General features: G+C 61.2%; 1 protein-coding gene across 1 annotated transcript; it reads right to left on the reverse strand.

The window, feature by feature from the left end:
- Positions 1–3,512: 3,512 nt before the first annotated feature.
- On the reverse strand, positions 3,513–13,816 carry MAP2K2 (mitogen-activated protein kinase kinase 2). The gene is made up of 11 exons (XM_084276172.1): positions 13,714–13,816; positions 12,857–13,067; positions 11,444–11,590; positions 10,321–10,398; positions 9,739–9,790; positions 9,519–9,643; positions 7,516–7,729; positions 6,709–6,773; positions 6,040–6,101; positions 5,363–5,408; positions 3,513–3,928 (listed from the first exon to the last, which is right to left on the reverse strand). Exons 1-11 carry the CDS (start codon positions 13,797–13,799, stop codon positions 3,818–3,820), a joined length of 1,197 nt encoding a protein of 398 aa, XP_084132298.1. The 5' UTR covers positions 13,800–13,816; the 3' UTR covers positions 3,513–3,817.
- Between the last annotated feature and the right edge of the window lie 372 nt (positions 13,817–14,188).

Consider the following 14,188-nt stretch of genomic DNA (forward strand, 5'->3'; position numbering starts at 1 on the left):
GGGCCGTGCTCATGCCCAGCCTGGGGACCCCCCAGGACCTCCACTCAAATTCCTACCCCTCACCTAAACCTGCCACAGCTCCCACGGGTGCAGTGAGTTTCTCCTGGTCTCTGCAGGGCAGCCCAGACTGCCAGGGGACCCCACGGCACCTTGACAAGCACTGCCAGGACCCCCCCTAAAGCGCCCACCACGGGAGTTTCCCATCAGGGAGCCCACGGGGAGGGGGTCAGCACCCAGCATCACCTCCCCAGAGCCCCAGCATCGCTCACAGCCCAGAAACTCTGCAAAACAAAGCTGCTCTTCAGGCTGTGCCGGGCTGGCAGAGCCCAGCTTCACACCCCCTGCCCCCGCTTTTTGTCCCCCCAAATATTTAAAAACTGAGACTATTTTACCCCGAATATTTCAGATCTGGGCCCATCCTGCCTGAGGCAGGAGTCAGGGCATCGCACCAGCCTCAGCCCTCGCAGCCCTCCCGGCTGGGGCTGCCTCGTGCCAAGATGACTCTGTTATTGCCGCCTTCCGCTGGAGGCAGCTGATGGGCAGCGCGGCCAGAGCCACCAGCATGGCCAGAGCCACCAGCACGGCCCAGAGCCACCAGCACAGCCCAGAGCCACCAGCACAGCCCAGAGACACCAGCACAGCCCAGAGCCACCAGCACGGCCAGAGCCACCAGCACAGCCCAGAGCCACCAGCACGGCCAGAGCCACCAGCACGGCCCAGAGCCACCAGCACGGCCCAGAGACACCAGCATGGCCAGAGCCACCAGCACAGCCCAGAGCCACCAGCACGGCCCAGAGACACCAGCACGGCCAGAGCCACCAGCACAGCCCAGAGCCACCAGCACGGCCCAGAGACACCAGCACAGCCCAGAGCCACCAGCACAGCCAGAGCCACCAGCACAGCCAGAGCCACCAGCACGGCCCAGAGACACCAGCACGGCCAGAGCCACCAGCACGGCCCAGAGACACCAGCACGGCCCAGAGATACCCCAGCTGGTCCCGGCCTCAGCCGCTGACACATCCCAGCGGGAGGCACTGGTATGGCCCAGCCAGAGGCCCCGGCTCATCCCGGCCACAGCCACCACCGTGTCCCAGTGAGAGCCCCTGGCTCGGCACAGACAGAGCCCCTGGCTCGGCACAGAGCCCCTGGCTCATCCTGGTGAGAGGCCCCAGCACAGCCCAGCCAGAACCTCAGCCCAGTGAAAGCCCCCGGCTCGTCCTGGTGGGAGCCACTGGCTCATCCAGCCCAGAGCCCCTTCCACAGCCCAGCCAGAGCCGCCAGCACAGCCCGGCCAGAGCCTCATCCCAGTGACAGCCCCCAGCTCATCCCAGCAGGAGCCACCAGCATGGCCCAGCCAGAGCTGCCGGCTCATCCCGGCCAGAGCTACCAGCACATCCCAGAGAGCCACGGGCCTGGCCCAGCCCAGCCAGAGCCCCCGGCTCATCCTGGCGAGAGGCCTCGGCACAGCCCGGCCAGAGCCCCCCGGCATGGCCAATCCCGAGCCTCATCCCAGCAAGAGCCCCCAGCTCATCCGGGCCAGAGCCCCCCGGCACGGCCAAGCCAGAGTCCCATCCCCATGGAGCCCCCAGCTCATCACCACCCCGGCTCAGAGCCGCGTCCCCAAGCAGGGACAGTGACCCCGCTCCCCCCCGCCGGCCGCGGGGCTCGGCAGCAGGGACAGCCCCTCTGGGCGCAGCCAAGACAAGCAAAGGCCTGTAAATGTAAAGTGCCCTTTATTGTTTATTTTTTATTTTTTTCTCTCCATGATGAAAATACCGAGTTTAAAAAAAAAATAATTAAAATTGCACCAACAAAACGCTCGCTAAGCTTCCTCCTCCTCCTCCTCCTCCCAAACCCAGCACCAAAACCAACCTGTAAATACCCTAAAGCTTTATGAACTGTCCCTGCTCCCCTTCTCCCACTTAATTTAACCATTAACGACGAGCACCCCGCAGCTCTGGGGTGCCTTGCCCACCCGTGAGCTGAGGCAGCAAGCACAGACCTCCTCCTCTCCTCTCCCCCCTAAATTTGGGGTGTCAACTCCCCCTCATCGTGGGTTTGCCTTAGGGAGGGGACGCAGCCACCCCCCACGCTTGCCCCAAACAGGGCAGCGCCTTCACCCTGGAAGGGGAAAGAAATGGGTACGAGGGGTTTGGGGTGACCAAATCAGAGAGCTTTCTTCTGGGGGGAGAGGGGGGCTGGCGTGGTGGGACCCGAGCACAGGCAGAGGGGACGTCAGCCACCAACCCAAGAGGTCAAAAAAACCCCCCAAAAATCCCAAACCCCAGCCAAGAAAAAAGATGAAAACCACCAAAACCAAATCTCACCAACCTTCCAAAGATCTTCTCAGGGGGAATCTGGGGATCACAGAGTCCCAGGTGTGGGAACAGGGGGGTGAAGCACTTGAAAGCTCTCAGGTGGTGGAAAAAGAGGTGAGAGCTGCCACCCCCACAGCGCAGCTGGGGACAGATCCGGCCATTGCACAGGAGTTCAGCCCCCCAGGCCCCCAGGGGCTTTGCAAGGGGACCTAAGGCTGAGGTGGCCTCTGGAAAACCTGAGGGCTCAGGACACGGAGGGTCTGGCTGGGTGGGTTCACCCCCCAGCCAAGGCACCCTGCTCCTCCTGCGGAGGGGAGCAGGGTGGGGGTCTGACCGGCAGCCCTGGGGTACAGACATCCTGGGCTGGGCGAGAGGAGCTGGAGGGGGCAAACTGGAAGCCTGGAGGGGTTTATCTTTCCTCCCACCCCGGTCCTCAAGGGATGGTGGGGTCAGGAGGGAGCCCACTCCCAGGCTAGTCCCGCTCTGCCCTGGCCATGGGGACAGCAGGGCTCTGCCTCCCACCTCTCTGCACGGGGAAGGAGCCAGGGAAAGCTGCCCAGGCGCTCATCTCACCTCAGCACCCAAAGGCGCCAGCCACAACTCCTCGGGGAGCTGCAGTCCCAGGGGAGCCACTCACACCCCCCCCAGGGCTCCCACCAGCCCAGAGCTCGGCCTGTGCTCAGCCCACCCAGACCCTTCGCTGAACACCCAGCGTGCGACACGGCCGGGCCTGCGACACGGCCGGGCCTGCGACACGGCCGGGCCTCACAACCCCGCAGGAGCCACCGCACAAGCCTCTCCCCCACCCCCAGCCAGGCCAGGATGGTGCTCACCACTCTGCTCTTCTCTGGCTACGCCATGAATCACCCCACAGACCTTCCCCCAGCAGCCAAGACACCCACCTCAGCCCCAGCCACCCCCGGGGCAGGACGGTGACGCTGTGTCAGGCCACCTCAGGTTGGGTTTCTCCATCCCTGGCCCCACCATCTTCTCTGCCCCCATGACAACCAGGGATGGGGGAAGAGGCAAAACCTCTGCCGTGCAGGTCCCATCTCACACATACGTGTGTGCACAAGCGTGTGCACACACACACACACACCCCCCCACACACACACCCCCCCCCACACACACCCCACCCCTTTGTAACCCAAGTGAACGTGTCTCCAAAAGAAAAACCAAACCCCAAAAGGAAAATTAAACATAAGCAGCACCACGTTGTCCCACGTGTCAGGAGCTCCAGAGCTGGAGCAGAGACGCCAGGAACACCCCCACATCCAAAGAAACCAACCCTGTTTTGGCTGGGAGGGACGAGGGGGGCAGAGGGGGGTGCAGCCAAGAAAGACCCTTCTGAAGGGACGGTGCTTTGCTGCTGGGACGCGAGGCGAGAAGGGGCCGGGGCTGGGGGGGGAGAGGGAAGGAGGGCAAGTTCTGTCATTTACTGAAGGGGAGGAAATGGTGACAAGAGGCAGATGTACTGACACCGGGCGGTCGCTCGGGCCTCACATGGCGGCGCGGGTGGGTGTGCTGGGCTGGTTCAACCGCAGCGTTTTGCACAGCCAGCCGGCGAAATCCACCTCCTCCACTTCGGAGCGCTTGATGAAGGTGTGACTCTGCAAGGGGAAGGGACGGTGAGGAACATCGCCCTGGCCGGGCCTTGGCTCCCCAGAGCCAGTCCCTGCGGGTGAGACCCTGGAGAAGCACGGAGATCCTGCTGGGGCAGCTCACGCTGCTCTGGGGCGCTGAAAGCGAAGTCTGAGGTGGTTCTCTGCTCCTTGCAGCCCCGTGGCCGGGTTCTGAGGCCAGGCTGGCCACGTAAACCACACGCTGGCACGGGAGCAAGGGGGGTGCAAAGGAGAGCAGAGCCCGCAGGACCCAGCCTGCAAGCAGAGCGAGCCGCCGCTCCCTGGGGGGGTGGAGGATGATGCTGCAGCTCCCCAAACCCTGGAGACAGGGGGTAAGGGGAAGCAGGGGCAGGACAGCCCCGACACGACGACACTGGCCACCCCGTCTGCACGGGCCACGGGGGAGCCCCTGGGTGGAGCCCAGGGTGGCCGGTGTGACACAAGGGACGACAGCCCAGGGCACCGTGGCTGAGCTGGGCTCGTGGAGCGGTGTGGGTGGGAAGGGGCCTCTCTCGATAGTCGAGGTGACTTTACTGTAACTAAATCACAGAATCCAACCAGTTTGGGTTGGAAAGTCCCTCAGGCCGCCCAGTGTCCCCCTACCACGGGCAGGGACACCCCCCACCAGCCCAGGGTGCCCCCAGCCCCATCCAACCAGCCTTGAGCCCTGCCAGGGACCCCAGGGCAGCCCCAGCTTCTCTGGGCACCCTGTGCCAGGGCCTCCCCCCTCCCCAGGAAGGATTTCTGCCCCCAGCCCCTCTCCATCCCCCTCCTGCAGCTGAAGCCGTTCCCCTGGGCCTGGCCCTCCCTGGCCTGGGCACCAGCCCCTCTCCAGCTCTCCTGGAGCCCCTTGAGGGGCTGAAAGGGGCTCAAAGCTCTCCCCACAGCCTTCTTATTCTCCAGCCCAGCTCTTCCCCTGACCTCACACAAGAAATGCTCCAGCCCCCTCATCATCTTCACAGCTGGGGCAGGTCTGAATCTTCCTTATGCTGAGAACCTCAGAGCTGGGCACGGTGCTCCAGGCAGGGGATCCCCAAAACAGAGGGACAGAATCCCCTCCCTCACCCAAACCGGGCTGCTCACAGCCCTGCACACAGTTGGCTTCCCGGGCTGTGAGCCCACGTTGCTGGCTCAATATTCCACCCAAATATTCACCTGCCCAGCTCAGGAGGCAAATGTTTGTCCCAGGCAGCTCTGCAGACATGGGACAGCTGGGTGGTTCCCACCCCAGGCTCCTCACGGGATAGATACCATCACTGCCTTTGAATCAAAGGTGAGTCACTCCCTCTCCTGGGCCCTATTTAACTCATCTTAAACTCAGCCTGGGAGTTTCCAGCAAGAGAAGCACAGACAGGGACGGGGCAGCAGCCAGCAGAGCTGGTGCCACCCCACTGTGGAAAGAAAATTGCTCCCCTCACTTACCATCAGCATCTTCAGATCTGCCCGTTCTGCTGGGTTTTTAATTAAGCTGAAATGAGAAGAAGAGGAGAGCAAAAAACCAACGCTGAGATGTTTCTTGTGGGGGAACCAGTTATCTGACTGGAGAGGTCTCCAGCTTCACCCAAAGCTACTTGGTCTCCTGGCTGCTTTCCCCAGGAGCTTGGAAATGACTGGGAATTATCATCTGCAACAGCCCAGCTCCCAGGGAGAGGAGCAGGATGTGTCTCTTCTAGACATTCAGACAGGATGAATTGTGCCCTGCAAATGGGGAAGGACCTAACACTCAGTGGGTGTTAGTGATTTTTGTAATGCTTAATCTCTGGGATTTAATGGGAGCTGCAGCAGCACCTTCAAGGTGTCCCCCCTCCCTGCCTGAGAAGGTCTGGAAGTGGATGGTTGCGTGGGGCTGTGAGTCACAGCACAGCGATCTGCTCTGGGTTCAGCTTCAGAAGGTGCTGCAACACTGCAAAGCATCACTGGGAATAAACTGAATAAACAGCTTCTATTCCATCCTTCTCAGGCAGGAGCTCCCAGCACAACACAGGGAGACGCTACAGCCAGGGGGAGAATCACCCACGGGGAACACTGTGTTACACCCAACGCTGCGGGTGGAGCAGCGGGCACAGGTCCCCACCTTCAGCCAGAGCACAAATCCTTACCATTTATTTACAAACTCCTGGAAATCTTGTGTGAAAACTCCATTTGGCAGCTTGGGAGGTGGCTGGGGAGAAAAGGAGAAGGGGTTTTCTTCAGCACTGGGTGTTAATGGGTGAAAAATAAAATCACCTACATGCCTGGATGAGCTGCAAAAAGCTGTGCTCTGCAGCCATCCTCCTCCTCCCCTTCCTCCTCTTCCTACTCCTCCCCCTCTTCCTCCACACTGTCCTTGGAAATCAGAGAACTGCTCCCTGTGTTTCTCCCCCAGCAGCAAACCCCTGCCCCAGAACCAGGTGCAGCTGGGGGGACTGAGACATGGAAACCACTATGAACTATCGATCCCCAAAATCAGGACCCCACAGGGAATCGCTGCCAAAACCAGGAGGCCAAAACTGCAGCATCAGTTCTGGGTCCAACCTCCCAAACCCCAGCTCTGACAGTGCCTATGGTGGATGAACGTGATGCAGAGCCTTACTCCAAACCCAGAGCTGCAAACGTGAAGAGATGGTGAGAGGGAACAGGGAGGGGGAAAGGGCCCCAGCACAGCTCAGAGCCCTGAAAAGCCCCTGCTAAAGCAAAGGTGCTGGAGCCCACCCTGACTCAGCAGAGCAGGCACGATGCTGTGGTACCTCAGAGAAGCCCAGCAGAGCCAAGCATAGAGAAACACCCACCTCATTAACTATATAATCCAGCAGTTCAAAGATGGCCATGGCAGGCCGGCTGTCCATCCCATGGCCTGCATGGTTAAGATGACAAAAACAAGGGTGAGAGGCTGCTCAGGGACAGCCAAGGGCTTCATTTCATGGGAGAGGCAGAGACATATCCCCCCCCCCCCCAAATTACCAAGAGAAACCCACAAATGCCTTCTGAAATCTCAGCTTTCCTTCACTCTGCCCATAGTCCAGATTTATTTCCTAGCTTGGAACATTTGGAGAGTACCAGACCATCTGCTGTGGCAGGCAGGAGGAGCTTCTAGAGCCTTCTGCTTCCCAGCAAACGGCTGGAGCAGAGCCTCCTTGGTGCACTCGTGCTGCTTTGGGACTTGAACAAGTGCTCCCAGCAAAGCCATTCCCAAAGCACTGGCCCTGGCTCGTGAGGAGCCTGTGGGAGCGACAGGCGCTGCGGGGCTGCCCCTCAACAGCCAGCACCATCCCCAGCGTGTGCGAGCTGGGTGGCTCCAGCCTCCTCACGGGACACGGCAGAGTCCAAAGGGAGGTGAACTGAGCTCTTCAAAAGAGTCTCAGCAGAGCCTGGCTGGTGTCCTGAGAGCCACCTGCTCACCTTCCCCACAAATCTCCACGGCCAGAGCACTGCCAGCACTCTGCAGAGGGAGAGCAGCCTCCCCAGCTCACCATCCCACCACGACCTCGCCCAGCACCTGCAGCTGACCCAGGCAGACCCAACAAGCCCCAACCCCCTTCTCCCCCACGGCTGCCTGGGTCGGGGTTGGGTTTTGCAATGCACACGACAGCCCCTACCACTGACGGGGCGTCCTGGGGGCCTGGCCCGCGGCGAGACGCTGGGAGCTTCTCCCTCTGCCCCGTCCACCACGGGACGGCCAAATATTGCTTCCAGTTCCTTGGAGTCTGGCGGGGGGATGGGGTACCTGCCGATGGACAGCTCCACTAACGACAGACCCATGCTCCAGATGTCCGACTGCACCGAGTAGTGGGTGCCCTGCAACCGCTCGGGCTGGAAGGAGAGACGGGGGGAAGAGCCGGTGACACACAGAGCCAACGAGGAGATCCCTCATAGCCCCAGAACCGAGCAGAGGGGACTCCACATCCTGATGGCTTCTCCATCTCAGGTCCTCTCCAGGGGAAAGCTCGGTCACAGAGGGGGTCACGTGCAAGGAAATAGATGTGGGGCTGGTGGAGAGGGCGCAGAGGAGCCACAGAGGTGATCACAGGGCTGGAGCAGCTCCCCTACGGAGAGAGGCTGAGGGAGCTGGGCTGGGTCAGCCTGGAGAAGAGGAGGCTGTGGGGGGACCTCACTGCAGCCTCCCAGTCCCTGGAGGGAGCAGAGGAACAGGAGGGGCATCAGCTTGTTAAGAGGGGAGATAATGGCAGGACAAGGGGGCTGGAGTGAAGCTGGAGGAGGGAAGGGTGAGAGGAGATATTGGGGGGAAGTTCTTTGCAGAGAGAGTGGTGAGGGGCTGGAAGGGGCTGCCCAGAGAGGGGGTGGGTGCCCTGTCCATCCCTGGGGGTGTTCAAGGCCAGGTTGGCTGGGGCCCTGGGCAACCTTGTGTAGCTCCAGGCCTGGAGGTTGGTGTCCCTGCCTGTGGCAGGGGGTTGGAGCTCTGGGACCCTTGGGGTCCCTCCCAGCCCAGACCAGGCTGGGATTCTGTGATTCTATGACACATCCTGTGCAAACATAAAGAACTTGTAGGCACCTACTCCACAGCTATGGCTGAGGAGCATGTACAGCTGCTTATCCTCAGGAGTCCAGAGCACATGGCTGGAATCGATTTCTCTGTACACAGACATCTAATAAATCCAATTTATTAACGTTCCCCTCTCCCCTTTTCATCTTTTCCTACTTGTCCCTGTTAATACCCAACAGGAATCCCAGGAGCAGACAATCCACTCCAGGCTTTTACCGTTTAAAGAAGAAAAATAAGAATAAAATTAAAGAAATCTACATTTAAACCCCCCCAAAAAACCTAATCAAATGCAAGTCACCCACACTGGCAGCTTTGAGTCAGCTGCACAGAGCCAGCAAGGGAGATGGTACTTTTAAATAGCCCCTGTCTAACTATAACACTACTTGAATAACCATTCCCAAAATACGAGGGCAGCTCAGAGCTCAGCACAGTCTGACAGCTTCCCTACCGACCCACTGCTCATACCCCCCACCCCCTTCCCCCCCCAGCAGGTCCTGGGGACTCTGAGCCAGCCAGGAGGGACTTTTCTTGTTGCAGACACTGTATTGTCTCCAGCACTGATGTCAAACCTCGTTTAAAGGAGAGGCACAGCCAGCTCTTGGCTTTAATTTCCCTTCAGCCTCCACCAAACCCTTCCTGCCCCAGGCTTTTTACCTCTGCTTTGCCAGCAAGTGCACCCAAAGCAGCAGAGGAGGTGGGTGCACCAGCCCTGCACCCACCCTGTGCTCCCTGTCACGGGTGGAGCTTCCCACACAGGGAGAGAAGAGGGTCTGGTGAAGCCACGAGCACTTGCCAGAAGAAACCATGGAGTTATCTGGGGGATCCAAACCATCTTTGCAAGTCTCTGCACTTCCACTGCTACCCAAGCACAGGCTGGAGAAAACAAGGTGCCAGCTCCTTGGGAGCACGTGGAGGTGGCTGCTTCTCCAGCAGAAGCACCGTGCTCACCCCGATGCCAAGAGGGGCTGGGGCAGCTGGGGTGAGGATGGAGACACGAGAGCAGAACCCTGAGCAAACCAGACTCTGCACACTGATCCTGCAAGAGCTGAGCCCGAATAACCCCCAAAAAACCCCAGGGGAAAGTGGAAAGGAACTTACAGACATGTAGGACCGAGTTCCCACGAAAGAGTTTGCCATGGAGTCGATGAGCTGGCCGCTGACCCCGAAATCACAGAGCTTTATCTCTCCTCGGGAGTTAACCAGGATGTTGGAAGGCTTCACGTCTGGCAGCAGGGAGAGGGGAGAGTGTAAACACGGCTCCAGGTATCACACAGGGCTCCTGCACCACCAGCAGTTACTTTTAGGCTCCTCCACTCACCTCTGTGCATGATTTGGTGCTTCTCCCTCAGATAGGCCAAGCCTCTCAGCACCTGGAAGGAAACCAAAGACAGGATGAGACCAGAGCTGGGAAGTGCTTTCCCTTCAGGGACACACCGTCTGGGTGCTACCACACCACAGCCCAGAGAGGAGAGCTGCCCCTCAGCAGGCCCTGGGCAGCCTTGTGTAGCTCCAGGCCTGGAGGTTGGTGTCCCTGCCTGTGGCAGGGGGTTGGAGCTCTGGGACCCTTGGGGTCCCTCCCAACCCAGACCAGGCTGGGATTCTGTGATCCCAGTTTGCAATCTGATCACCAAGTCAAGGGCAGGTCTTGGCTTTACCACCCAAAGCAGCTTCTCCCAAACCTTCTGCAGGAGAAGTCAGCACTGACCAGCACAGCTCGAGGGGTCAGAGCTCTGGAGAGTGCTTGGGAACACGCTTCCCTCCTCCCTGCACACACAACACCTCCTCTTGCCCAAGGACAGGCATATGGGGAGCCAGGGAAAGCTTCCAAGGCAACACAAGCATCATTCCCAAACCATGCCCACAAAACCCTCCCAGAAGCCCGCCGAGCGCAGGGACTCACCGCTATACTGACTTTCCCCAAGATCTCCTCAGGAATTCTTTTGGCTTCTTTCAATACTTGATCCAAAGAGCCACCATCCTAAAATAAAGAGCAGCCAAAGGATCAACACACGAATCCCCAGCAAGAAAACACAGCAGCAGGCTGCAGGGAGAAGCACGTCCAGGGAAGGGGAGTGGTGAGGGAGCAGCACACAGCACCCCAGCTCAGCTGTCTGAGACAACTCAGTACCAAGCACGTTCCTTCTACAGCAGGAAAGGAAATTAAAGCACATCACAGAATCACAGGGGTGGGAAGGGCCCCCCAGAGCCCATGGGGTCCCACCCCCTGCCCAAGCAGGGTCCCTGGGACAGGTCACACAGGTCGGTGTCCAGACGGGGCTGGAATCTCTCCAGAGAAGGAGACTCCACACCCCCTGGGCAGCCTGTCCCAGGGCTCCCTCACCCTCACTGGGAAGAAGTTCTTCCCCACACTGGGGGGAACTCCCTGTGCTCCAACTTGAGCCCATTGCCCCTTGTCCTGTCCCCACAGACACTGAGCAGAGGCTGCCCATGTCCCCCTGCATCCCACACTTAAGATGTTTATAAACATTAATCAGGTCCCCCCTTAGTCTTCTCTCCAGGCTGAACAGCCCCAGCTCCCTGCAGCATCCCTGTCCCTCCTCTGGACTCTCTCCAGTGATCTGAGCTCAAGCTTCTTGTGGGAAACTCTTTTTAACACTATCTCCTATCAGCTCAGCTTCGTGCTGCTAGTTCTGAGCTTCCTCTCCCCCCCTCCCTGGGTGGGAAATGCGAAGATGATGCTGTCAGCACTGATCTGGGGGAGCGACAAGGCGCCTCTCTGGGAGGGAGCAGCGAAGGGTGTCAGGCTGCGCCGTGAGCGTCTCCAGAGCTGCAGGTTTACACCATTTCCGCCTGGCCAACCCCAGACCTCTGCTTCCGCTTTCAACCCCCAGTGACTCTCAGTTCAGCACCCAAGCAGCAGCCTGACAGCCCTGCCCACGGCCGTGCCGCACACCAGCAGCCGGCGGCGCTGCCGGCGCCACGTTTCACCTGCCATTTGAAGGCTGGAGGAGCAGCGGCTTGGAGCAGCCCCGGGAGCAGGGCAGCAGCAGCAGGACACTCACCATGTGCTCCATGCAGATGGAGATCTCCCCATCGCTGTAGAAGGCTCCGTAGAAGCCCACGATGTAGGGGGAGTTACACTCGTGCAGCACCTGCAGCTCCCGGATGATCTGGTTCCTGATGGCTGGTTTGATTTCTAAGTGGATCAGCTGCCCAGAGAGGAAACCAGTAACAATAACAAGCAATGTTTGAGGTGTGATGCTGGGAGAAGGGGAAAAAAGCCGTGCAGGAGCTACAGGGACAAGCCCACAGCAAAGAACCGAGGGGGGTATCAAAGCAGAGCTCCCCTAGAAGGGTCTCTTACTGCTCCACAGCCCAACATGCAGGATAAAGGATGAAGGGTGAGGAGCTGCCCTGCACACCAGCAGCCCCTTGGCGACTGTGGGTCTCGAGCAGGGAGCACACAGGGACACAGAGCGGAAGGATGAGTGAGAAGCTTGATGCAGATCTGACTCAGCACATGGGACTGTTTTCACAAGTGCTGGAGGTGGTGTAAGAAGAAGAGGTGCTCTGATATCAAGGAAACCACAGAGAGTTTGAGAAGAAAAGGGGGGGAAAAAAAAAGGTTACACATGTGAAAGAGCAGCTGGGTTATTCCTGGGGTTCCTCATGCTCTATGACCACAGCTGGGGGTAGGGAAGGTCTCTGCAGCAAGGGCAGTGGTGCTGCAGCTTGCCTTTGCTTCAGCTTCTGAGAGCAGAGCTCCCACCAACCTCCAGATCACCCAGCGACACCCAACGCAATCAAATGGCCTGGAAGGGTCTGAGAAAGTGGCTTCACCCACAGCTGAGAAGCCCATTTGCTCCTGGAGAGCCACTAAAGCATCCCAACAGCAGGCAAGACCACAGGCTTCCATGGAAGCCATCCTATGGACCATCCTCACCGAGCCCTGCCTTTCCCAAGAGGCAGGGGAGGCATCTCCTACATTTCTGTTACAGGGCACCACGGTGAGAGACATCACCCACAGACCCAGGCCTGAGACGAATGGCTGGTGGCTGCTCAGGACTATGCTGGCTGGGCAGTGAGGGGTGAGGAACACGGGCATCCAACTCCTCTCTGAGGAGGAGCAGCCCTTGTCCCTCCACCCACCGCTTCTGGTCCTCGTTAGCCACCACTCAGGACCATCAAGAGATCTGCTCTTACCCAGTTTAGCCAGTTCATTACAAGCAGCTTCACTGGGAAGAAGAATAAGGTGCTGCAAACCCAGGGACCTGTCACAGAGAGCACGGCCTCTCCCGGGGGACTCAGGGACAGAGACAAGGCAGGAGAGGCTCCACCTGAAACCCAGCTGGAGGTCCTGGCCCAGACCAGGTGTTTGGGGGCAGATGGGTCACTGGGGAGAGGCCCCCACCCCGCGTGGCTCTCCCAGAGCACGGGACGCTCCCGGCACAGCCGGCTCCTCTGGCCCCGGTTACCTTCCGTGCCATGACGAGCCCCGAGGGCTTGTGCTGCACTTTGGTGACCACGCCGCCGTTGCCGGCCCCCAGCTCGGAGATCCTCTCGAAGTCATCGTCCTTCAGCTCGCCCACCTTGGCTTTCTGCGTGAGGAAAGCTTCCAGGCGCTTCTTCTGCTGCTCGTCCAGCTCCAGCTCCTCCAGCTTCTTCTGGAGGTCCACCAGGTTGGCCCTGGGAGGGGAGTGGAAGGGAGGGCCCGTCAGGAGACTGCGTGGGGTGGTTTGGGGTTGGGTCTCTTTAGGGAAGTGGAGGGAATGAACCGAAAACCATCATCTGAGCCGCACTCAGCCCTCGAGGGAGCAGCGAGGCTCCAGCCAGGCTCTGCAGCGAGGCCAGGCTCAGCCCCAGTGCCGGCTGGGTCACCCGGGCAGCCCTGTCTGCCCAGCTCCCCGAGCTCCGGTGCAGCCAGCTGCTCCGGGGAAGCCAAGGGGCAGGGAAAACCCTCCCTGCCCTCAAAGAAGCAGCCCAGCCCGGCCCGGGGAGAACCACGACACCCTCCCCAGAGCCTTGGCAAACACGCGGAGGCTTTTCCCGGGCGCCCAGCAGCCCCCCGCCCAGCCGAGCACAAAGGGGCGGCCGCGCTCCCCCGCCCCGGCTGCCCCGCGGGCCCCGGCTGCCCCCCCCCCCGCCGCCCGCCCCCCGCGCCGGGCCCGTCCCCCGCCCAGGCCCCAGGGGCGCGCGGCCCCCGCCCCGCCCCGCCCCGCCCGCAGCACACCCGCCCGGGCACCCCGCGCCGGGCCCGGCCCCCCCCCGCCCCGATCCCCGAGCGCCCCCCCGCGCGGCGCAGGCCGGACGGGCCCCGGCGCCGCTCACTCACTCCGCGGAGCCGTCGGGGCTCGGCCCCTCGGCGGCGCTGGGGGCGATGGTGAGGGCCGGCAGCACCGGCTTCCTCTTGGCCGGCATGGCCGGGCCGGGCCGCGCCTGCGGGGCCTAGCGGGGGGCGCGGCCGCGCGGCGCGGGGGCGCGCGACGGGGGCGGGGCTAGAAGGGGGCGTGGTCGCGCAGGGGCCTATCGGGGGCGCGGCCGCATGGCGCGGGGACGCGCGAGAGGGGCGGGGCCGGGGCGAAGCGGGAGGGTGGGGGCAGAAGGGGCGGGGCGCGATGGCGGAGTCTCGCGAGAGTTGGGTGAAGGGGAGGGCGGGGCCGGGCCGGGCTCGGCTGCGCGCGGCGGGGGGCGCGCGCTGGGGCGGGGCGGGGCGAGGGGACCCCGCGGAGCACCCGGCCCCGCCCATCGCGCTCCGGCCCCGCCCATCGCGACCCGGCCCCGCCCATCGCGACCCATCCCACCCCATC

The sequence above is a fragment of the Gallinula chloropus genome (genome assembly GCF_964237585.1).
Source record: "Gallinula chloropus genome assembly, chromosome: 28".
In the NCBI taxonomy this organism is placed as follows: domain Eukaryota; kingdom Metazoa; phylum Chordata; class Aves; order Gruiformes; family Rallidae; genus Gallinula; species Gallinula chloropus.

Bases quoted from the DNA above. Each gene is read 5' to 3' on its own strand.
- MAP2K2 (XM_084276172.1), bottom strand. From the start codon at position 13,799: ATGCCGGCCAAGAGGAAGCCGGTGCTGCCGGCCCTCACCATCGCCCCC. The intron at 10,399-11,443 runs GTGAGTGTCCTG...TCTTTATTTTAG, and splicing joins CCATCTGCATGGAGCACATG to GATGGTGGCTCTTTGGATCA. The intron at 7,730-9,518 runs GTAAGTTCCTTT...CTCTCCTTCCAG, and splicing joins GAACTCGGTCCTACATGTCT to CCCGAGCGGTTGCAGGGCAC.